Raw genomic sequence first — 25,192 nt, 5'->3', positions numbered from 1 at the left:
ACTCATTTAATCAGAAACATAGTATTGGGCAGCTAACCTTAGGTATAAGTTTATGTGATTTCTATGTTATTCTGAATTACTGTCTTTCATTGTGCATATACATTATATAGAAATACTGCTGTCTGATTTTTTACTTGAGTTAATCCGCTTAGAGCTCTGATGTTTGTAGTTGTTCTCTGAATCACTACCATTGCTGTGGTGGTGAGATGCATAGCATTTATTGCAACAGTCTAGTCCTGTGTATGTTTTAAGTACACAGAGGAAGAGCTAACTTCTTCCCTGTGCCTATCTAAGAATCTCTTCTGCCTTACCAGTTGTTAAAAGCTACCACTTTTCTCAGTGATCCACTTCCACACTGCTAGTATAAAAATCAATCTGCTGAAAAATTTTGGACACAGAGTGAATGTTATTAAAAAGCAAAAATATGATTCTGCACAACATGGTCTGCTACTTCAAGCACAGCAGAAGTGTGTGTGAGGGGAGGTGCTTATATACCTATGTTGCTGTATCTATAGTAATGAAAAGGTGCTTAAACTATAAGAACTTCAGGGTTTCAAAGTTAAGAGTTGGGCAGTTGGGAAGTAAACTGACAGAATATGTCTATACAATGCAAAGTTGCATTGATGTGAAAGCATTACTCTGTCACAGCTAAGGAGTGTCAATAAATGATTGAACTAGTTTTGGCTAGTGCATAAAAGATACTGTGATGTCTTCTAAAACTGGAAGAAACTGGTGTTTTGGATATGGAAATGTGTGTAGAAAAGATCTTGGGAATAGCGAAATAAAGGGAAAGCTGGATTTCATTATATTGTTAACTATTAAGTATTGTAAACCATTCATTAAATGGTAAAAACAAATTCCAGAGGAAAAGGCAAACTTGATATATCTAGTATTCCTCAGCCAGTGTAGATTAGGAGTTTTGCTGCCTTCTATTTCAGTACGCTGTGCTGCTGCAGTCTCAACAAAGTACTTTCCATCTTCTCTTTAAGAAACCTTTTCATCCAGTTGTTTCCATGAGAATCTCAGAGAAAAATAATGTGATTTGTGCCAGGAGTTAAATAATCCTGTATAGGAAGTTGGTTGACAGAATGCACCGTAGGTCACTTTGGCTTTCAAAATCTGTTCAGTTCGAACGAGTGCATCATTCACGTGTACCTAAATCGACAGCTGTTCAGAGTCTGAACGCATGAATTCCATCACTGGATCTCACTGAACAATCCTTTCTATGAGTTTTTAGGTTATGGCAGAAGTACTTTAAAGCTGTTCTTACTAGACATGCTTTATCATTTACTTGGGGACTAACGATGCTGTGTAAGGGAATCTTTAGAGAAAGTAAAGTACTTTTTGTAATTCTGGTATTGCCATGTTATATTCTTGAAAAATTATCCCTCAGTAGTCCACCCTTTATAGTGTATTTTAGGAAGGATTTTTTCAACATTGATGTTTTGAGATCGGAAATTGTTTGGAGATGCTGCTTTACCTGTGACAGAAACTGTCTGGAGTTTCAGAAATAAGAATATTTCATAGGCAATATTTGTTCTTGGCAGAAGGGAGCAAATGATAGGAAAAACAGACAACATTCTCCACAGAAAAGAGTTGCACATCTCAATCTCGGTAGCAAATGGGTTGGAGCTAAAGCATTGCAAAATTTTTTATTTAGAGGAGTGAAATTGCAAGCTAAAACTTCTGGTTCTTTCACTGCCCAAGAGACTGGGCAATTTCCGAGGAGAAGGCAACATACATTTCTACCTGGTGGCCTCATTGTTTGTGTGTACTGATGAGGATCTCTAAAGAATAGGGTCTATTCTCTTCCTGTGATACTAATATCACAACTAAGCAAATGTGACAGCTTGGTTTCTCTTAGGTAGTTCTAGATTTCACTGCTTAATATACTTCCTTCTCCCCACCGCCATATATAAAGCATCCAGTTTTGGCACTAGTTTTATATGAAATGAAGCTAACTGAGCTAACTGTACCCTGATTCACCTTTGGTATAGATATATAGTCTAGAAGATAGTACACATAACCAGAAGCACTATACAGGGTATTTTGGGGGGGACAGTGCTCCCTAGTTTTTGTACCATTAGTTATAGCTCATTACATTGTCAGCTGCATTACTTGTAGAATTCTTATTGATACTCTTATTGAGATATTGTAGATATTCCTATGATACCTCTCTCATTTCTGCTGTGTGATTCTGTGATTTGTAGAGAAAATTTTTCACTTCTCAGGTTTTGTTCCTCTTCAATTTTTAAAGAGTTTTGCACAAGTTATGATGCATTGTGTAGATTTTTACATTCTACATTAAATATAAAGCAGTTTGAAGTAATTGAGGGAAAACGTAAAAGAATAATAATGATTATATATTTAGAATTTTAACAGTGTTTTTGTAATAGCAGAGGGGTGTCACTACCTTTACCAGCAAGTCTTCAGCTGTACTACTTTTACTGAACAGCAAGGGAGTCATTCTTACATGAAGTTGAGTTGAAGTGGGAAGTACAGCAATTTGCACGTGAAAAAGAGGGCTGAAAAAAGGAAGTAGGTGCCAGACTGTTCTTTGGAAGCAAGTGCAGTGGCTTGTTTCCAGCTGTTGTTTTAAGAAGCTAATCCTCCTAACCTCCCCGCCTTTGCAAATACCCTGCCTTTTGACACTGGCTTAACACACACCATTATATAGCTGTAACATACTGCATCTGGTGGGCTGCGTGCATCTTCATAGAGCCTAAATGCATTCCTCATGGTGCAGAAAAGCATTTAGTAAGCATTTTCTTTGATTAACGGTTTCTAAAAATGATTGTTCATTTTTATGACAATGTATTGGGGTGGGTAGTATCGTAAAATTAAGATCAGTTTGTATGGCATGAAATTTTTATATACATTTGCTATCCTAAAACTTTGATTAGCAATCAGGATTAAAAAATTATTATTAACAATATATATTAGAACTGATATTTAAAAGGTGCACATGGTTTGGTTGCCCAGATGCACCAATTTCATTAACATTTCTGTTACACAAATGGGGCAGTCAAATCACTGATCTACAAAGTTCATGTAAATCAAATGCAACCGGGTTTAGCTCAAAACTTAGATACAAATGTACTGAGGTGCAGGAAAAAGTTAAAATTTCTACCGTATTGCTTTCTGTAGTATATTCATGAAAATTTTCATCTGCGTCATTGTGTATAAAAAAGTGAACCATCTTTCCCAATAACAAACATTGGAGTCCAACTATTAAAAATTAAATATATTCATGGCTCGGTCATGCGTAAGTCATTGAGTATTGTCAGAGCTACCTCTACCAGCCAGTTGCTTTTCATGGTCATATACACAGTGGAACTGTACTGACAAAATCTTTTGCTGATACCAATTTGTAAACAAGAGGGACATCGAATTCACCTCTGGCCTCTGAGTCTCATGTCATAGGCATTAGGTTGCAATAAATGGTACGATGGATCCCAGTGAAGAGAGTGAGGGAGTTTGGAGGGGGCAAGTTGCAGGCAGAGGGAATCAGGGATATGACAGAATCATAGAATCGTTAAGGTTGGAAAAGACCCTTAAGATCACCAAGTCCAACCGCTAACCTATCACTGCCAAGCCCACCACTAAACCAGATCCTCAAGCACCACGTCTACCCTTCTTTTAAATACCTCCAGGGATGGAGACTCCACCACCTCCCTGGGCAGCCTGTTCCAATGTTTGACAACCCTTTCAGTGAAGAATTTTTTCCTAATATCCAACCTGAACTTCCCCTGGCGCAGCTTGAGGCCGTTTCCTCTCACCCTATCGCTTGTTACTAGGGAGAAGAGACCGACCCCCACCTCGCTACAACCTCCTTTCAGGTAGTTGTAGAGAGCGATAAGGTCTCCCCTTGGGAAGAAACAGTGAGAACAGAGTCTGTATTTAATCTAATCTAACAGCCGTTGTTGCTGTGACACTTTTGTTCCTCACTCAGATAAATTCTGTAGGGTCATTCTGTGATGTTTGGGATCTTGGTGGCAGCAGAGTCACTGCAAATACGCCGAGAGTAACAGAAAACCTCAAATCAGCATTCTTGTCCTGCAGAATTATTGTCAATGGAAATGGATTATTGGTGCGTGCAGATACACCAGTTTGTAGAGTTCATTTTCAGTTGGCCACATTAATCAGGGTTTCATCCACCTTTGGCTGGTGTAGATTTGAGTTGGGAGAAGAGGAGGAAAAAGAACATGCAACCAGGTCAGTTAATGGAGGATATGTACCAAGGCCACCATTGGTAAGAGGAAAAGGCGATAGAGTAAGCCACCCTGATATGTTTAGACATGTTTTGGTTTACTTCATGTAAACTAATTCTGTAAAAGCCTGGGAGAGCTCTCAGTATGTGTCTGTGCGTCTGACACACATAGCAGCATTTAACATCAAAAAGACCCAACAGGAACATCAAAACAGAGACTTGCCAGACTCAGGCTGAATTTCTTACTGTACAGTAGAATTGACAGAAGCCTGGGTTGTCGCTCCATGAGGAGGAACAAACACACACACTCATAGGGGCAGCACTGGCCTGATGTCTGCCTAGCCACCAGCACTCCATCCTGTGAGCCCAAACGTAGTGATTGGTGCTTACTGTAGCCTCCTGTCAGTCATTCTTCACTGCTCTGGGACTATAAAACAGCTGATGAATTTTTACAGGCCTCCATCATTAGCACTCATGGATTACGTTGTTAAGGAAACAATGGCTGTCAGGCTCTTACTTTTAAGCTGCTCGTGGCCAGGTTAATTGATGTGGGTGTGAATCTGTAAAAAGCTCTAGAATGACAGCAAACACTTACTTCTGGGATCCACCCTGTCCAGAAGGAGCTATTGATTCCCCACTGGAATCAGGCCATGCTTGACTTACATGGATCTGAGACAACTGATTTGACATCAAGAAGTCAGTGATAATCATAACTGTGTATATGTGAAAGGACATGCAGAGATATGCATGGCCTATCTCTGGCTGCAGCACCCCAATGATGTTGTTAGGGTCACTATATTATTGGAAAGTTATTAACTTTGGTGACAAGTTGAAAGACTTTTACAAACCTTCTTGATTTTGGTTGTTTTGCAGCAATAGCGTATGTGATCAGTTTTATCCATTTATCAAATTAACTGAGCAATTAGCCAAAGAAATTTTATTTTGGAGAACATCAGAGAGCACAGTTCCTGTCAAGCCTTTCATCTATAAAAAAGATGCAGAATATCATCACACAGGTTATTGGGGCAGGGAATAAGAAAAATTCAAGGAAAGACAGCATGATGGTGAGAATGAGTGACCCAAAACTGATCCTTATCCAAAAACTTTCCAATGTATTGAAAGAAACCAACTGCTGCAACATGTATTTCTTATTGTACTAAGAGAACAAATAGATAAGTGATTTTTAGGTGAGAAGCTCTAACCAGTCTAGCTCCATGTAAGCTCTATTTTCTCCCCTGCAAAACAAGAGTAGGGGAGTAAAGAATAAGCTGAAATAGCTGACTTGTGAATAGAAATTACAGGCATGTGTGTTATTTCCCGCAGAGGTACACTGAATAACCATGAAGAATATATCTCAAATCGAAGCTGAGAGATGCAATTTTTGTTCCTGAAGTACACGCTTCTTACACAACTTGACAGACATGACTGACATTTTAGTTCCATATTTGACTGATCTGTCTCCATAGTTCTTTGTCCAGTCATCTGAGGTTTGACAGTGCTCTGTAAGCAGTGTTGCACAGTGTATGTAAGTGTTTCTTTGGTTAGACCCTTCCAAGACTTCTACTTTCAATGGAAGGCTCAAATAGGTAATAAAGTGTTATTTATGCTAGTTCTATAGTCTATTAAATATAAATTATCTGCAAATGTATCCATTAATATGCATAAATAGCTTTATGATATGCTATGCAGAGTCATAGTTTTAAACATTTTCAACAGAGGTTTCAATGTGGACATGGTCTACCTGGACTTCTCCAAGGCCTTTGATACAGTCCCCCACGGTCTCCTCCTGGAGAAATGAATGCGTTATGGCCTAGACAAGTGGTCTGTGCAGTGGGTGGGGAACTGGCTGACAGGCCGCACCCAAAGGGTGGTGGTAAATAGCTCCTTTTCCAAGGGGTAACCTGTCACTGGTGGAGTCCCCCAGGGATCAGTATTGGGCCCAATGTTATTCAACATCTTTGTAAGTGATCTGGATAACGGCATCAAGTGTAGCCTGATGACATTTGCGGGTGACACCAAGTTGAGTGGGGAAGTAGACACTCCAGAAGGGAGAGCTGCTCTGCGGGAAGATCTGGATAGGCTGGAAGAGTGGGCCAGCAAGAACCTTATGAAGTTGAACAAGGAGAAGTGTAAGGTCACGCACCTGGGAAAACATAATGCGGGAGTGCAGCACAGACTGGGATGCACCTGGCTGGAGAGCAGCTCTGTGGGAAGGGACCTGGGGGTCCTGGTGGGCAGGAAGCTCAACAGGAGCGAACAGTGGCTGCTGCGGCCAAGAAGGCCAACAGGATGCTGGGTTGCATCAAAAAGGGCATCGCCAGCAGAGAGAAAGAAGTCATCATCCCTCTATGCTCAGCGCTGGTCAGGCCACACCTGGAGTGCTGTGTACAGTTCTGGTCCCCGCTGTACAAAAAGGATGTGGCCAGGCTGGAAGGGGTCCAGAGAAGGGCCACCAAGATGATCAGGGGGCTGGGAAGCTGCCATATGAGGACAGGCTGGGAGAGCTGGGTTTGTTCAGCCTTGAGAAAAGGAGACTTAGAGAGGATCTCATCCCCATGTACCAGTACTTAGGGGGCAGCTACAAAGAAGATGGAGACTCCCTTTTTACAAGGAGTCCCATGGAGAGGACAAGGGGGGACGGACACAAGTTGCTCTTGGGGAGATTCCGATTGGACACAAGAGGAAAATTTTTCACAGTGAGGACAGTCACCACTGGAATAATCTCCCCAGGGAAGGGGTTGACTCGGCCACGTTGGACACCCTCAAGAGTCATCTGGACTGTGCTCTTCCTAGAGAGGTTGGACTAGATGATCCCTGAGGTCCCTTCCAACCTGTGATTCTCTGAAGTAATATTTTCAACAGAGACAGTCTCAGTCATCTTAATTGAATTTATTATGACTTCTCAGACTCATATTTGCATTTTAGTTGAGGAGATAAAACCATATTACCATCCCAAAACTGCTCAAGAGTATATGAAATGCCTCAGGGCATTACTTACTACTAAGAGGTCAAACTTGGCTATTTTTAATACCTGAAAGACAAAGATAAGAGGGTTTCTGAACATTTCAAGGACAGTAATCCTAGGTCTTTTAATTAAATCAGTCTGCACTGGGTATATCCTCCAGAAGCTGCCTGGGAGGGCTTCCACAGGTTAGGAACTGAACTAACTAAAATTATATGGAGGCAAAGAAAGGCAGTGAAGCAGCAGAGAACTCTGTGAAACCAGCTGGCAGCGAGCAACCACAACTACGTCAAAGATATCTAAAAATATATTGGTTGGTTTGGGAAGGTAATGTCCTAACTCCTATAAAAAAGCACTTAGAAAACAATCAAAACTGTGTCTTAAAATAAATTGCATGTATTCATATTGCAATGAAATATAAGAACTGCTTGGATAGTCATTGTTAGTAAGTCCTGAATAGTTCCGTGAAATAATTATTTAATTGTTAGTCTCCACTTCTCTGGAGTAGAAACTACTGTTTCATTTCAGTCCCGTTGTCTCTCCCCCTGCTTCCCCCACAGCCTGACACTTGAATCAAGTCATGTCTTCCTTCTGCTTCTCCTGAGTTTCTTCCTCATGTATTGTCTATCCAAGCCACTTTGTGTGATCTTATTTCCATCCTGCTTGCTTCGCTCGCTTGCCCTTGCTCTACTCTCATCCCTGCCCTTCTGACAGTCCTGCTGCTTGGACTTCCTCTCAACAGTTCGTCCTTTCTGCGTAGGCTTCCTTCTTCCTACATTCCCTTCTCCTGTCTAAACTACAGACCTCATCTTTCTTTGCAACCTCCAAGCTGGCCTTTCTGCATATCGGTCTCTCTTCCGAACTCTTGATTTTACCGTCAAATGCTTCCGCTGCTCTGGAGCCCCGCACTTCCACCTCCATCTTGTACGCATCTGTCGCTTTTGCACTACCACCCGATGCGGGAGAGACTGGGGACGCTTCCTTGCTGTCATTTTAGAATTTTATACAAATTTACTCTACTATTTTCCACCTACTTTATATACAGTCATCAGCCTCAAGTTTGAGAAGTTAGCGTATAGCTTCAGTCCTGATGAAGGCATCAGTGTACCAGCTCTGAATGAAATCTCCTCATCATTTTTTTCCTGCTTCTGCCCACATAGTAGTGTCGTCATTGCTGTTGTAAGAGAGCCGGGGGCAACAGCCTTGATTTGTGCTTCATTTTGTGCCAACACCACGCCCCCCTGCAGCAGGCAAAAGCTAGCTGATGATGAGACTACCGAGAAAAAATTGCCCATGAAACAAAGTTTAGCAATTCAGCCTTGCTAGAGCACTGGTAAAATGTGAAGGTCCTGAGTCACTAATTCTGTAATAATTTGCATGCAGGTAGATGTTGAAAATCTAGTTTTGCCATCTGTCTTCCACCCTTCCTTTGAACCTGAAAGAAGTATCAGAAAACCTGGCCACCCACGCTTTGGTACATTGTTAGGTGAAAAAAAAGAGTAGTTACAGATAGACACGAAGTATCTGTAGATCAGTGCAGCGCTGCTAATTTCATTCATGTAGGTATAGCTTATTAAGAATGTGCTTCCCAGTGGAACGATGATTTCGGTTTCTGTGCATTGCACATTTTAGGTTGTGTTATTTGAGGACATCCCAAGAGTGGACTTCCCAGTGGCTGATTTCATGAGCAGATGTCACTGTAGAAGTTGTTTACTTAGCAGCAGCCTTTTCTGGTTACATCCATCCAGTCAGGCTGCAAATGTGAAAAAGGGAAGCATTCCCCTGTTCGTAGAATCTGCCTGCAGTAATAAATATAAGCATATATATTTTGAAACAGGTATTTTTAGAAACTTCTGTTGAGGGCTGTATTGCTGCTTGGACTTTCTGCCCTTTCAGATTTTGTTGCTTAGTCTATACATTTTTAATAATCACATTGCCTGCTAGCAGTGACATTTTGTGAAGGTCATTTTTCTTGTGAAGTTGGAGGATGGACTTGAATTTTATTGAAGAACTCCCCAAGCTGCAAGATCGTTGTTTATGGAGCTCTTTTGCATCTTGTACTACCTTTGAAGCCTGTTTAGAATTTTAACTAATGATATCTTCAAAGTGTCACTGTGCTCAAGGGCAAAAAAGAAATCTCAAAATGCACTTTATATTTAAAACCACTTTTGAATAGCTTTGAAGCACAGTATTAGCTGAAATAAAAGACATAGATACAGACTTACTATATGTGCACACGCAGAGGATTCCATATTTCACCAACTTTGTCAGCAAAGTGTCCCTTCACCATTGATATGCCTTTTTCTTCTATATGATAAAAATCATCAGGTCTAAGGATAGCCTCAAGAATTTTTAATGTGATTGATAATTCAATACCTCAGCAGGTATCTTTAAGCAAACTCCCTCAGTGGAGAGGTTTTCGTTTTGTCTACGTCATTCCTAGCCTCCTACTTCTCATTTTCCCTGAGTAGAAATACAGACACTGGGTTGTATTTTTATGCCGTTTCTGAGTAGAGGATGGCAGATACTAAAACCGACATGCTATGCTTGAAATAAAAAGGACTGTGGTGTCAGCTACAGAATTGAAAATTGCTTGGTTTTGTATAAACTCTGCTTCCCACAGCTGAGAACATACCAAGTTTGCTTATTAATAACAAATCTGGAGGTTTAACTGGTAGCTGTCTCTGATGTATTCTGGTACTGACGTATTCCTTTAAACCATATTAAATGTTAGTGGCGATGTTTGAGAATATGGCCACTTGAATGTCTGTACTATTCAGGAATATTTTTTTTCCCCATTTTATTTATTGCTTCCTGTGAGTGTTTTAGCTGTATAGCTTGTATAGGCCTCCTGGATCCTTCTCATAGGGATGCTGTTGGGTTAATTCTGTCGTTTTCCTTCTCTATGACTTTATTTTTCTTTTTGTAAACTAGGAGCTTACTAAAGTACAAGGATGTGATTTGTAATTTAATCTTTCCTGCAAAATAATTTGTCTGGTTTCTCCCATTTTATTCTTTTGCTATATCCAACTGCCAAGAAAATTTAGCTTGTTCAGAGTGTCCCTATATTTAAGATGTGCTTTTCTATTTCTATTTTGATAGCTGTACCTTCAACACGTTGTAGTTTGGCTGGATGTTTTACAATGGATTTCACAGTTTTATGAGCATTGCTAACATTTTAGTTGTGCCAAATCGCTTAGAATCTTGTTTCAGAACCTGAAACAAGATGATCCGCTGAACAGGGAGTACTGTGAGGGAAATGAAGAGAGGGTAGGACTGTAACCTGCCTTTGAGGTGCTATGTCCTAACTAAAGTTAGAGGTTGGGAGACTGGACGGGTTGTGTGTTTGAGAAAATTTGTGTTAGGAAGTAAGGACAGAAGGTTATGCATGACCCAGAAAAAACAATTTTCCATCTGATTCCCTGTATAGAAAAAAGACTAAAAAGACAAGAATTTTCAGACTCTGCTTTCAGGCTTCTCGATGCCCACTGCATATGGACTGCTTGTGAATAAAAGCCACCAGCCTGTTTGGAACCGCTGTTTTGCTGACATGATCAAAAGGGAAGGCCTCAGCCTCTGGCCATTATCATTACCATTTTACTATCTGCCTGCCTGCCTGCTACATGGGCTTCCCTTTGCAAATTTTTTTTTATGTCTTCTGCTCAGACTGATTCACCCTTCTCGTGCCCAGGAAAAGCTCGGCGGGAAAATGCACATGAGATGGTTGAGGAAGAGAGGGCCGTTACATTTGGTCTTTTCTGTGCTTATTCCCAAACATTCTTTCCTTTCTGTTAGAGGGAGTTGTTATTTATGTGGTGTTGATTAACATTCCTATATATATAGGGTCCTGGCTTAACATTTTCTATAGGAGCCTTTACAGTACAGCTAACGGTGCTTCTTCCTAAACCCTTATCTTTCCCTGTTTTACACAACCAAGAGAAAATTCTGTAACATATTTTAGTATTGAGAATTTATCAAGGACATCTTTTGACAGAAACAAAACAAAGAGATATTCTTACCCCAAATTTAGCTGGTTTCATATATTTTTTGTCCTTGTACTTTCACTCACTTTGCTATTTAATCTTTGATTGCAGGCCACTAAAGAAGTAATAGAGCGAGAAGCTCCAGGGATGGCCCTGGCAATGCTGATGGGATCCCTTAATGTTACTCCTCTGGGCATGCTCTCTAGGTAAGGCTTTTCCTACAAAATATGAGGTGAACTGTCTCCTTAGAAATACACATTGTCATGAAATTACTATACACAAATAACTGGAGATTGCCATAGTTATCAAGAGTAGAAGTCTTAACTTCAGTGAAGTGGCCAAATTCCAAGAACGGTAATCACATTCTTTTGTTTAATTCCCTTTGTTGTCTCCATTAGACACTGTATCCTTCTGTATTTTCTGTGCCAGGTGATATGTAATATTGACGCATGCTATTAAACAGCTGTCGTTTCATCCTAGAGCTGTGGCATTTCAGTGGCGAGTGAAGAATTCTTCTAAAAGTTGTTCATCAAGTACAAAATGCTTTGTTTAGCAAAAAAAAGAATAATTGATAAATAAAAATGTATTGTTTTGATAATGCTTTTATTCCAGTGTCAGCAAAAGCTCTCTGAATAAATTAAATGGTATTTTATCCTATGCTAGAGTTGGTATTTTCTACTGAATAATTAGGAACGGTTTCTCTGCCTGTTGGTATTTCTTTTTTATCAGTGGCATCTCTAGTTATCCTGTATTGCTTTCTGGAATTGGTTTTTATTTTATTCCTTCAATTTACCTCATTTTACCTATGATAGATTTAATAACATCAATACCTTTCATAAGTTAGTTTGTGCTTGCACAATAGTTCAAGGCAACTAAGACACAATGGCTGTTACAGGTTTTTGGTTTCTTGTTATATAATGAGGGTATAACAAGAAAATAATTATATAAGAAATAAAGGAGGAACTTCTAGCTCTGCAACTTTGTATTCAGATACTTGTATTTTTAAGAACATTTAGATGCGAGGTTTGGTGAATCTTAAAAGTATTTTAAAACTTTTCATATCACATGTCTGAAAGGGCAACATTACCAAGTTAACACCTTTAAATTCTGTCCAAATTAGCAGTTATTTTTTTACCTGATATAGTTTTTTATATCATAGTGTGTGTTTATCTCTACCACAAGAAGAGGAAAGGTTAAATCAGCTGTTCTGTTTCTGATCAAGAAAAGGACAGCCATTTAGATGACACTACCAATTTTGATTTAGGATGTAGTGTGATCAGGACGGCTGAAAGGATGTGATAATGGTAGTTGAACCAAAATACTGGATTGCAACCCGACTTTTCTATACATATAGCAAGAAAGCGACCCTCAAGCTACAGCTGCTTTCAATAGTAATTTATGACAATGATGGGAGATAACATTACAAAGATACTGCATGCAATCGTATTAGGTCTTAGAAGATTTCCCAGTGAAAACCTTTATTCAGGACTAAAAGTAATTGGCATGCAAAAGGCTATTATTTCTATAACACTGTTCGGATGATAAGTACACAAAAATTATGAAATTAGAGCATTATGGTTTCTTGTGCAATCTCAGTTCTGCATGAACGCATGTGTGTGTTATGATTACATTTTGCAAATGCTTAAGATATAGGAAGGAAATTTACTTTTCTTTGGTTTGGTTGTCCTATGTGTAATCCTGTATTGGTTTAGGTGCTCTTTATTCAGGATCTTCTTTGAATGCAGACTCACTTCCTTTCAGATTTTTCTTACATTCTAAGACACAAATTGTTAATGTATTTTCATAGAAAATTCTGCAAATTGGAGTAGTGTTGTAATCCCCCCCTTACCATGAGAACTAATGCACACATTAAGAGAGGTCAAAAGCATACACTAATTTAGGTACGTGGTTTGAGAAATGTAGATCCTAATTTTTCAAAGTATTTAACATTAAATGTCACTAAGCTTACCTCTCATTGACTTAATTTTGAAATGAAGTTCTGAAAGATAATTTTGCATGTAATTTATTTGACTTTTCAAAAAAACAAGAGCAGAGATTATGTTATGCAACATTAAGCTGACACTTCCAGAAATCACCTGCAGGTTTGGAAACGTTAGGTCCATCGTGTTGAGTTTTATCACATAAACTTTTTAAAATTGTTCTAAGGTATAGGCTGTCTTCCTGACTACAGGCCAGCATTAGGAAATGGTGACTTACTTTGTAGACTGGATGCACAGATACTTACAGGCAAATGAGGGGCAGTGAGGCTTCCATAGTTTGGATTCAGTCCCAAGGTCCAGCAGGGAGTACCTTAGAGCATCATAGACCTCTTTATGTGTTTCCTGGAAGTGTTTCCTTTTCTTCTCTGCGACCTTCCAAAACTGTCCTTGTCCCAGAGTTATTTCATCCCTTCTCCTGATTTGTCACCTGCAAATACCCATGCTGTGCCAGTCTTTATTGAGGCTTTTTAAAGCACTCTCCTCTCCTTCCCATCTATTCTGCTTTTACTAGCATAATTTCTTCCCAGGGAGATCATGGTTCTTTTTTTCAAAGGAGATCATGTTCTCCATTCCTACTTCTGCATCACACCTGTATTTCTTCCCTCCCACATCCAGTTCTTCCTTTGTCCCGCATCCTGTTTTTCCTTCCACTCCCTTGCTTCTATTTGTTTTCTTCTTTCTCAGACTTCTTTGTGTTTGTTGTTGTTTTTTTTTAATTTCTCTCCACTTTATCAAAAGGCTGAGGATAACATGAGACTCACAGCATCTCCCTCAATTGTTCTGCATTTAGAGGAAAATCACTAATATCTCTCTCAAATCACCCAGAATGTATGCACATTTTGTATGCTTTTATGTTGTGAGTGCACACAATATTTTTTGCAAGCCATGCAGTTGTTAGGTACTTTCACTCACTTTTGCATGCTCTCTTGAGAAACTTCTGGCAGCTCCATTCCTCTCTTGAGCCACTAGATGTGACTATTGGCAGCTGAAACTTGTAGCTTTCAGGACAATGGCTGTTGGTTTAGTACTTTTTTATTACTGGTTGGTTGTACTGGTCATTTAGCTTATAATGTTCAAAATTATTTAAAGCAGAATAAAAGAGCCAAGAAGATGATTATTAAAGGAACTACCTGCCAAACAATTCCACTTCATTTTAATTGCTTTTTGCATAATAATTCCTTTATTTGAATCTGTCATAAACTGTATCCCATGTATGGGGTTTGCTGGATTGAGTTTGTACACTGTAAATTTGACTACTGCAACTACTGCAAGAGTAAATGAGCTCATTTATCTCAGGCTCTTCATCTTTGTATTGCAGTAGAGTATTCCTCAACTACCTGTCATTGTCTCTTAACTGAGGGTATATGCTGTGCAAGAAATGAATATGGGAAAATAGAGGCTAGGAGTTGGGCAATATTCAAGCTACCAGTTGAAAATAAGACTTCTCTTCAGGCTGGCTTGACTGGTATCAAAAGTTAATTTGTGGCACAAAAACGGTCTCTGTGCTAATTAACTGTGAGCATTATGACAGCTGTCACTAGAATACTTGCTACCTTGCTAGAAAATGCTGCGACATTAATCACTGAGACGACATTAATCACTGAGAATTATTTGTATAAGAAGAAATTCAGGAAAGTTGGCTACCCCACAGACCATGTCCTTTGGCTCAAAATTTTTCCTAATGCCCTATCAAGAAATTGTTTTCTTTTCTATTCTGTCTTCACTTATGGCTCATGGTGTTGTTTGATCAAGAGACTGTTACACAGTTTCTCTCAACTGTAGTCTCCGTATCTTTGTGGTTTGGTTTCATCCCTTTACATTTTTCTTATCCTTATAACCCAGCCCTGTGGTTTTCACCACTGATCTTGGAAACAGTGGAGAAAAGCAGGAGGCACTCTTTACAATGTCAAGACAAAATCCAGTAATTTTTTTTTTCTTGAAAAATACTTAGCTAAAAGGAGGAAGAGGCAAGCTCTAAACAACAGAAAGCATTCAGCACTTGGGTGTCGAAGTTCAGCCCTACATCAAGACCAAAGGAATTCCCTAAAGACAAAAAAAAAACAACCCATAAAATAAAATCAAATCTTCCATCTTTGGTAGTTGGTTTCATGTTTTTGAGGTGGGAGGAAAGACCGTTAGGAAGAATTAGATACGAGTTGCATCAGTGCAGTTTTCATTTCGGCTTCTTCCCTCTGTGCTTTCCTTACATTGCATCTTTAAAAAAAAAAGACGACATGTTTGAATTAGCGCAACCAGCATGACTTGGTATTTTTACCTGGCAAGGGAAAGAGCATTTGACACCATCGGTTACGTTACAAAGGAACCACGCGTCTGAGCAAATAGGGACTATACCAAAGAATGGATTGGATGCAAGTAAACAACAGATTTGAGCTACACAGATCTAAAAAAGATGGAAATCTAGCCAGTGTTTATACTATCAACTGAATGTTAGACTCTGTCAGCCTTGTCTGATACTTTTTCAGCTCAGCTTCTCCTGAGCAAATACTTATACTTGTTAGATATTGAGTTTACAAATTCTGATAAAGAATAGAATTTCTTAAATGCACTGTTCTTGTTTCTACAATGGAGAAAGTTGCATGCAGGAATTTCACTCTGGGTTTCTTTCTTTTCAGACCTGTGTGTGGAATCAGAGGGAAAACTCTCATAATTAATCTGCCAGGCAGCAAGAAAGGGTCACAGGTAAGAAGTGTTCTTACTGGTCTGGTACTGAGGACCCATGATGAGTACCTCCCTTGTTCTGAATGGTAGAAAGTATCCACTACAACAGATTTTATAAAAGTGAATTGAAATGCATGTTCATAAAGCTGAGCATGCCATCACTCAGTCAGGGATGATATCGTTCTGATCTGATTGAAAGCACTGTGTGACCAGGACAGCGTTACCTGTACTGCAGGAGAGCGCTGACTGTAGCAGGCAGTGCTAATGAAGGGTCTAATGGTCCCTTACACTTCCTTCTTCTCTAGTCAAACCTGTACCTGATCCCTGTGTCGTCTACAGCTTCCATGAAAGCTTTTTTCACACAGAAGCGAGAGGAAGGCCTAGTGTATGGTAGAACTTGCTGGAGTATGAAGAATATTCCCAATTTTGGTCGGGAAGAGGGGAAAAAAGGAACATAATTTTTAAGAGTCTGAGGATTTTTTAAAAATCTTTTGAATACTGATATCAGACCTTATACCCCTGACACAGTTTGTTTTCTTCCTGCATTTTGCTCCATTTGGACAGGGAAGTTAGGCTTTCTGGTTTTATTCATGCTTGCTTTCTGACTGTAGACCTGAGAGAAACACAATTAAACATCAGGAGGAATACTTTTTGTGTGTTAGGAAGGTTACATCTTTCCAGTGCTTGCTCTTTGTGTATCTGGCTGATAGATCCAGAGAAACAGCCTTCACACAAACACTGTGAACCTGAATAGTGGGCTGTACAACCTGCTGCAAAACTGCTAAGGTAGATCCCCCATCAGTCACAAGAACGTATTTCTCCAGAGCTCAGACTATGTCATGGCCTTGTTAAAACATGTCTTTACCTCTGACCTCTAAGAAGCGCCTACCTGGTAGTTTATCAACGCCTTCTGAACCAGTACCCAGTCACAGAGGAGGCAGTGCGCTGCAGTGTTCGGCGGCACAGAGCTGGAGTCACTGTTGATTGATAGGCTTATGTCTGGGGATAAGTAAAGAATATTTATGTGGGCTGAAACCTGGACTGTGGGCTTCAGCCTGGAAGTTGAAGAGGGAATGGTTTGAATACTGTTCTCTTAGGCAGCCATCACAGGTTTTCAGATGCGTTGTCTCGATGTTTCAGTTCAAGGACTCAGAAAGCCCTCCTGTGATTCTACCGTTCCTTAGAGCCTTCTTAAGAAATCTAATGAGACTCTGTAATTGAAAAGACATTTAAAAGCCGTCAAAACATGCAACAAGCATTGGAGGATGGTGGGGCAGGAGTACACCTACCTGAAAATCTTCCAGTTATGAGTGGGAAGTCATCATATGTGTGTACATGTATTTAACGTGGCAACGGGCCCCACATCTTCGAGAACTAGTGCACCAGTTAGAAGATTTTTTACAGAAGTCTACACTTCTTTTGTTGAATTATGAAAGAGATTAAACAGCCTACAATCTCTAAAGGTTTCTGTTGTGTTCAGTAGCACTCTAACATGCTAGGTACAGAAAAATTGTCGTTTTCTGCCCTGAGGCACTCAGACTGTGAAGTTAGGTAAATTGTAGAAAGAGGATGAGGAAAAGAAATGGAAAAATGTTAATAAGTACTTTAACAATAGTTCACTATAAAGTAAGTAATAAAAAAAAGCTATTCTGCTGGAAAAGAAAAAAATGTCGTATGATTTGATTTTACAAACATCTTTTTATAAACCAATGATTTATTTGTTCCTGTCATGATGACACTCTGTTCTTTCACAATTTGTTTTAATATGAAACATCTTTAAAGTATCAGATTTCAGCTAAAATTTTTAAGATGAATAGTAGAGAAAGTTTTTCCTTATCAGGTTGGATCTCAAGAACCAAATAGGATGGGTTGTTGCCAGGAATTGCTCTCATTTCTCTCTTCAGTGACTTGCTAATTTCCTTTCCTTTCCATCGTATCAATACAGTCATACAAGAAGCTTATATAAAGCTATGAAATTGCAGCAGTATACATATTTCATGAATAAATTATTAAAATATTAGTAGAAAATGGCAGCAGTGTAAATGCTCCATCTCAAAAACGGACACAATGCCAAAGGTGTTTTCTGCAGAGCATGTTTGTGTGGCCTGTACCACTGACTAAAGGTCTGTAGAATACTTCCATTTTTGTGTTGTTCTGTCTTCTTTCCTTTTTGCCTTGTAAGAGGTATTTAATGTTATGATGAAAGAGGGCAAAGTGTGAAATTACCAGATGCTCATTGAAATCATTGGGTCTATGGCAATTGTCATAATTGTACTAACAATTGCCTAAAGCAATGAGTTTTTCAAATAGCAGGAGCTTTTGGAGTACTCGCTGGGAACCTATTAATCAACAGTCAAGCCAACAAAGCTTCAGTTCAGTGGTAGGAGTCGGGGGACGTGCTTCTCTAATTAGGTAATCATTAACCTACCTTTTCCTGACTATTGGTCAGTTCACAGATTGTTGTCCTTGTTTACCACTTACTTGAGGTCTGCTTTTTTCTGAAGTGACGATGGTTGTATGCTTCAGTATTTTAAGCAGTTTTTAAAATAAAACTGTGGAGTCACAGTAAGTCTGAGGTTTACATTTACATTAGAAGTTATAATCCTTTACTATGTTTACTAATGTATTTTAATATGTATTCATTATATACAGCATGTTATGCTCATCCAGTTCACTCCAGTTCTTCAGAGTGTCAAAATGAATGTTTAAATAATTTACAAATTCTATGAAGTAGTCTGACTTTTCATTACTCTTAAAGGAACAACTGAAAGGTGGGTTCTTATTTAGAAGCTTTGAGGGAATACAGTGAGAGTCATGTTTTTGACTTACAAAGTGGCTTATATAAACTAGTAATTTCTGATGGATGGTTTGCTCTTTTGTTTATGAAGTCATTTTTACTTATTGAAAACATTTGTTACCGTATCTATTTACAAAATATTTACCGCTATTTATTTTCTGGATACTTTAAAATGTTGGAATACATTTTTTAAAATCTTCTTTATGCTTGAAACAAAACCAAAAACAAAGTGCAACAAAAGGAATAATGTCAGCTTTCTCTGCCAGCTTATATGTTCCCTAACTGCACTGCCATGGCGATTCATTCTTGTGACCCTGCCATCACTTTCCAATAATTTTTTTATATGCAGTCTGCTTCAATGACACGAAGACTCTTTATACGGAGGTGCCTGGGAGAAGGATTAGATAAAATAGTAATAAATTGAAGAAGGTAGATTCCAGCTGGATAAAAAGAAAAGGAAAAAATCACTTTGAGGGTAATTAAGCATTAGAACAGCTTGTCAGGAAGGGTTGTGGAGTCTCTGCTCTTGGATTTTTCAAGACTTGACTGAACAAAGCCCTAAGCAACCTGCCTGAATTCTGCCTTGACCCTGATCTGAGCAGAGGGCTGCAGCGTGTGATATCCTGAAGTTCCTCTTTGATTTGATGAAATACCAGTATATTTAGCAGCAGAGGTAGCTATATATGTATATGCCCATTATGGAACAAGAAGAACAGTTACACAGCATCTGCATTGTTGCTTTCTCCAGCCATATAAAGTAAGCTTTCTAATTGGTTTTAAGATCATAGAGAAAGGAGAGGTTTGAAAAATAGATTATTTAGGAACAGTTTTTTCTGAGGTACATAAAATTATAATGACAGCAGTGTAGTTTGTCATTCTTCCAGCATATAGGATAAGTCCAAGAATAAAAAGGGATATAATTAATTAAAAGTATAATTATGGAAACACTTATGAATTGTTCTCTAATTGTGAAGGAACATAATAGGAATGATTTGAAGCTAATATCCCTGCAGGGATAGAGTTAATGTTTTTATTCTGCATTTTCACAGCATTCTGCCAACTGCTGTGAGCTGGTTTCTGTATTATGTATTCATGAAAATTTAACTCCTGTTTTCCAAAATTTTAATCCACTATTAGCTTAATTACAGTAGTCTCATTGTACAACTTACTATATTTGCATGAAAAAAGGTAAAAATATATAGTATGGTCCCCAGTTCTGGTTCTGAGGCTTTTTTTTACCCTCTATGAGAAATTGCATAAGGCATTTAAGGTTGTATTTATGATCCAGTGAAAAGATACATCTAAAGCCTGAATATCTTTTAAGACTAAATCTGAAAAATCCCTATTTACTTCTGCAGGTAACTTTTCACAGTCATTTCTCTCCTCCTTGTGCACAGGAATGCTTTCAGTTTATACTGCCAGCCCTACCTCACGCCATCGATCTTTTGCGGGATGCCATTGTAAAAGTAAAGGAGGTACACGATGAGCTTGAAGATCTACCTTCACCACCACCTCCTCTTTCTCCTCCTCCAACCACCAGCCCTCACAAGCAGACAGAAGACAAAGGGGTACAGTGCGAGGAAGAGGAGGAAGAGAAGAAGGATAGTGGAGTTGCCTCAACAGAGGACAGTTCTTCTTCACATATAACGGCAGCAGCCATTGCAGCTAAGGTGAGTCCGGGTTTTTTTCCCTGAGACCCTTTAGTTTCTATCCCAGGTACTTTCCACCAATATTCATTTGCATGTTAAGACTATACATTGGCGCCTGTGTGGTCAAACAGATATATTTTAGGTACATTTTGTGGAAATACAGCTTCATAAAAATAAATCAGTCCTGTTTTGGTAGGTGATATCAAATTTCAGTGGGAGATCCATATTGTTTATTATCTTGACAATTACATGCATTTTTATGATACCATTCTGATACGACAGATTATTTGTAGTGCTTTTTTTTTATTCAAAGTACTCGCAGGCCTGAACATGCAAAGTCCAGTAGGTGGCATATTAAGGAATCGCAACAAAATTTTCTAAGGCAATGTTTTTAGAAACCAACATTTTCTTTTCAAAATCAATATTCTTTCAAAAAATAAAATGTTGGTTTCTAAAAACATTGATAAAAAGTGTTACAGACAGGTAGCAGGTTAAGTAAGAAGATATCCAGGCTACTGTATTACAGTGTGCAGGTCTGCATAAGAGATGTGAAATTCTGCCACAAAACGAAATGTTATCACATTGTCTTTATAACCTCGCTTTAGCCAGTAATTATAGATCAAAATTACTCAAAGCAAAATAATAAATTTGAGGCTACGAAAGGAAAAAATTAGATAGATACACTTGCAAATAATTTCAGGGCAAATTTTAAATATATTCCAAAGAAATATCGTATTATTTGAAGCAACATATAAATATTTACTGCAGTTTTATGTCTTCAGTTATCAGATTGAAAGACAATGTAGTCCTATGGGTTTGGAAAGGGTTTTTTCCAAACTGCTTTGTTCTATATTTACTCCACAGATTGTACTTTTAATTCCTGTTGTGGGAAATGAAAGTCTAAGTAACTAAAAATTATGTTACATAATTTCTAAACCAAAGCAGCAACATTCTAACACCAGAAACGTGAATTCAGGTCCAAGACATCTTGAGATTTCTAAGACTGGAGCTGGAGCTAAGACTCCAACTGCAGCTGGAGATCTCGTCCTTTTGTACAGAAAATCCTGATCACATACATCTTTACAGGGGTGAATTAAGATAATTATCACTTGCAAGTTTGAGTTTTTATTAATGCAAATTTCAAATGGATTAATTTCTTTTTAAATAGGCAAAGAAAGATAATATGTGCAATTTTTAAAGGCAGAAAATACCTGAGATCTAAACTGGCTGTGTTCATCCGAGCTTGGCATTTCAGTGTCACACTTGTTTTCACCTCATTCCCTTTCAGTCATTTGCTTGTATAGTTTCATGTTTTCCTGTCACCGTATTCATAGTTGTTATGTGTTGTGCATTAGAAGCATCCATCCTACACCAGTTCAGCTGTTATCATGGCAAAAGGTGAACAGCCCATCCCTGGTCTCATCAGTTCTTGCGATCGCGCAGCAGGCAGTGCAAGAGAACCGGTAAGAGACACTTCCAAGAGGCTTTTGCACTAACAGTAGCTAAAAATACACTGGCTGCCTCCTAGCCTACTGTGTGAACAGAGTGTGTTATTTATTCTAACAAAGACACATCAGTGCTATCTTTTGGAGAACATGCTACAGGAAATACTCTGTTTGAGATACAGGGCTAAACAAGGTAAAGTTGGTGTGCGTTGTCGGTTTGAATAATTTGGCTGCTGAGGCGATCATTGCTGTAAAGCCTCTGTTTCTGATTAGTCATTGGCTCTATCAGCTAATATAGTCAATAATTGAATATAATTAAAATAATCTTCTAAAATCACTGCTTTAAAGCTATGAAATTTTGGTAACTTTTCGCCAATCGTTTGCCTTGCTTTGCTTTTTTCTCTCGATAGTTTGTCAACATAATACAGCATTTGCACTGGCTGTTCATAGCTTGCTTTCATCACTTGCAGTTTCTCACTTATTTTTGTATTCTGTTTAGAAGTAGAATTTCTCAAAATCAGAAGAAAAGTCTTGAGGAGTCAGGATACAGTGAATTTATAAATTACTGGATTTTAGTGAACAGTAGGCAACTCTTTCAATGAATAGTAGAAAGAACTTAGTTTATTATAACCCAGGGGATTATAATTTGGGCTCTAGCAAAATACTATACTTTATTTTCCGTCTCCCAAAGGTTTAGTCTAGGCCTGAATCAGGATAGAATAATGGCTACAGTATCATTAGGAATGAAACGTAATTTACTGTATTAATAACTGTAGCTTAGAGAAAGCTAAGGAAGGCAGATGGCCTAGGGAGAGTTGTTCTGACCTGTTCATTTCGTGTCAGCCACCAAATGGGGTGCAAGTTCTTGGGAAAATATGTCACTGGATTTGATGACCAGCGGCTGTACTTTCTTATTCCCTTAGGCAGATAGTAATTAATCTGTCAGTCAAATAGTATTTAAAACATGTCTCTTCAAAAGTCGCTTAAGAAACATGAAGGTTTTAAAGTTCACACACCTGATGATAAAACTGTATATGTGTACATACAAACACACACACAGATTTATTCCAATAGGTTCATTTTTTTGAGTTGAGGTTATTAACCTAGAATTTGCACCATATTCTTCAGTTTCAGTAAAACAGCAAATTCAGCCTCTCTGAAGCGTGCTGTTAAGCTGCCATCCAGGCTTCTGTGCCCTTTTGCAAATTGCTCGTGAGCTATTGTTCTGTGCCTTCTATAATCCAGATCAGGTTTTCAGACTCGGAGCAGGAAGTGGCTAGTTTCTCAAAGGGTTGTTGGTTTTCTTTAAGCTGTACTTTCTCTATGTTTTTAAGACATTTTTGCTCTTGCGTAACAATCATAGTAATTAACTATATGTATAAGTACAAAAAACGACAGCTTGTTTTCTTGGTACCTCACCAGCACTGCCAATCCTTGTTCCAGTCCTGAGCTAAAGAGAATAAAAAGCTTATATCTTTTCCTTTTTCCCCTTCTTGTCAACATAATCAGAAGACACAAATATTTAAACTGGTGTAAAAGTGCTTCTGGAAAAGGTCATATCAGATAAAAATTGTAGAACCAATGACTGTTGGACATGGTGGATATCCTTCTGTGTAATTGCATTCATTTCTCATTAATTTCTTTCTCCATCAGTATGTTACAACAGGTTTTCCACCCCAGCTAATGCAAACAGAAGCTATTTTCACTGAACTTAGAGTTTTATTGTACCACATTGAGAGTTTTGAGAACTCTATCCTCTATTAAATTTGTTTGAAACTGGCAAATGAGTTGAAAAATTCTAGGGGGAGACATAAATACTCAGACTATGACTCTGTGAAAGTTTAAAAAAGTATTCTATCCAAAATGCAATAATATTCCTGCCCTTCCTTATTGCACATTTCCAGGCTCCACGAAACAAAGAAACTTCTCATGATAAACCATCAACCTCTTTAACAGGCTTGACAAGAAGCTGCTTTGATGGGAGACTTAGATTGACTAAATTTAATTTCAGAAGGAAAGAAACTTCTTAAATGTAGGTGGGAAAAATGGCACATTCCCCATATCACGTCGTCCCTTTCACTTACTGAATAGTGTATATATCCATTACATTTTTAAAAAATTTATGTTTATCCAGTATACATATTAGTACCTTCTCTGAAATCAGCAGCTTGTAGTGCTTTAAAAAGAACATTAATGGTGGTTTTAGCAATTCAACAGACTCCACTGTCGTATTAGAGGAATAAATCTATTGAGAGCAAAATTTGTAACGGTGAACTAACTTAATTCTCTCAGTGAGATTCCGTGCCTGTGAAAGTTAGCAAGCTGAAACTTAGAGTTCTAGATAGGTTTATATATGGATTGTTTTATGGTAGTTGTATTTTCTGTGAAGGTAGTGATTAGAGAGTAATTCTCATTGAAATGAAATGCTGCAATCACCTTTTCCCTTTATCTCCAGCTTCCTTTTCTGATTAATGTCCTGGCTGAAATTTTACTTAAATTGTAATTTTCTCACAGGCAAAAATTAGTACTTCACATGCAGTTCAATGGTGACTGGAACTGACTCAGTCACTTCGTTGCAAAGAGAGTTTTTATTCTGAAAAAGGTGATACTGAATAAAATTTTAGAAGCAATGATTGATGGATATGGTAGATATTTTTAAAAAATTAAAAAAAAAAAACAGTTACGTGCCTGAAGGGGATGAGACAATGTGTAATATCTTCTTACTCTAGAGTAACCAGATTAAACCCAGGGAGATCTGGATCATGGTATCATTTGCAAAGGCAATATTGTATTTGTATTGTGGGATCTTGGAGCATACAAAAGAGGTAATGGACACATACACAGTTGTATCAAGATATGTGCAGCTTTTTATCAGAGGAGGGTAAAGCAAAGATGTCTTATTTGAAGACTGAAAACTATACTTTTTTTTGTTGTGTCTTTTTTATTTTATGCCTTTATCAAAATGAAAATTTTTTTGCTGTATTGTCCTTAGTCATGGAGATTAAAAGGAAGCATTAAAAGTTGTAAGTAGTATTGGAGCTATGCCAATATAAAACTTAGGGATGTTGGTCCTTTTTTGCGTTTAACATATTTAAGATGGGATTTCAGGAAAAAAGAGAACAGAAGGGAAATGCTGCTTCTGACTACAAACTGTTTGCATGATCAGAATATCATTCTGTTTACTTGTATTTATAGTATATCTCTAAGATACCATTTGCAAATTAGAATACTCCAAGTAGAGGCCAGTTGGGTACTGTTTCTGGAGAGGAAGATATCCCCAGCAGAATCGTCCGTAGTGAAGAGAAACTCTGCTGAGTTCATCATTTATAGTGGAAATTGCAGCGTAAGTTACTAGGCCTTGAAAGATCCTCTGAGGAAAGTTGGGGTTTTTTAAATTTAAATGCTGACAGAAAGCGAGCAATACTGACAGCCAGGAAACACAGCAGTAGAGCAGAAAGCAGGCGGTT

The 25,192-nt window shown here is 38.3% G+C and overlaps 1 protein-coding gene across 12 annotated transcripts in view; it reads left to right on the top strand.

Moving 5' to 3' along the window:
- The window catches only part of GPHN (gephyrin), a 306,435-nt gene that overhangs the window by 168,466 nt on the left and 112,777 nt on the right, over positions 1–25,192 (top strand). For 8 of the 12 annotated variants that reach the window (XM_064460104.1, XM_064460101.1, XM_064460099.1 and 5 more), the window contains 4 exons: positions 11,267–11,361; positions 15,789–15,855; positions 20,029–20,301; positions 21,636–21,743. In XM_064460104.1, the coding sequence (XP_064316174.1) occupies positions 11,267–11,361; positions 15,789–15,855; positions 20,029–20,301; positions 21,636–21,743 (543 nt within the window). The remainder of the gene's footprint in view (positions 1–11,266; positions 11,362–15,788; positions 15,856–20,028; positions 20,302–21,635; positions 21,744–25,192) is intronic. The other 4 variants (XM_064460108.1, XM_064460105.1, XM_064460107.1 and 1 more) reach the window with 1 other exon arrangement.

This window comes from Phalacrocorax carbo, chromosome 9 (genome assembly GCF_963921805.1).
Source record: "Phalacrocorax carbo chromosome 9, bPhaCar2.1, whole genome shotgun sequence".
NCBI lineage: Eukaryota > Metazoa > Chordata > Aves > Suliformes > Phalacrocoracidae > Phalacrocorax > Phalacrocorax carbo.
The sequence above is the reverse complement of the archived record's forward strand: the minus strand, read 5'-3'. Positions and strand labels throughout refer to the sequence as shown.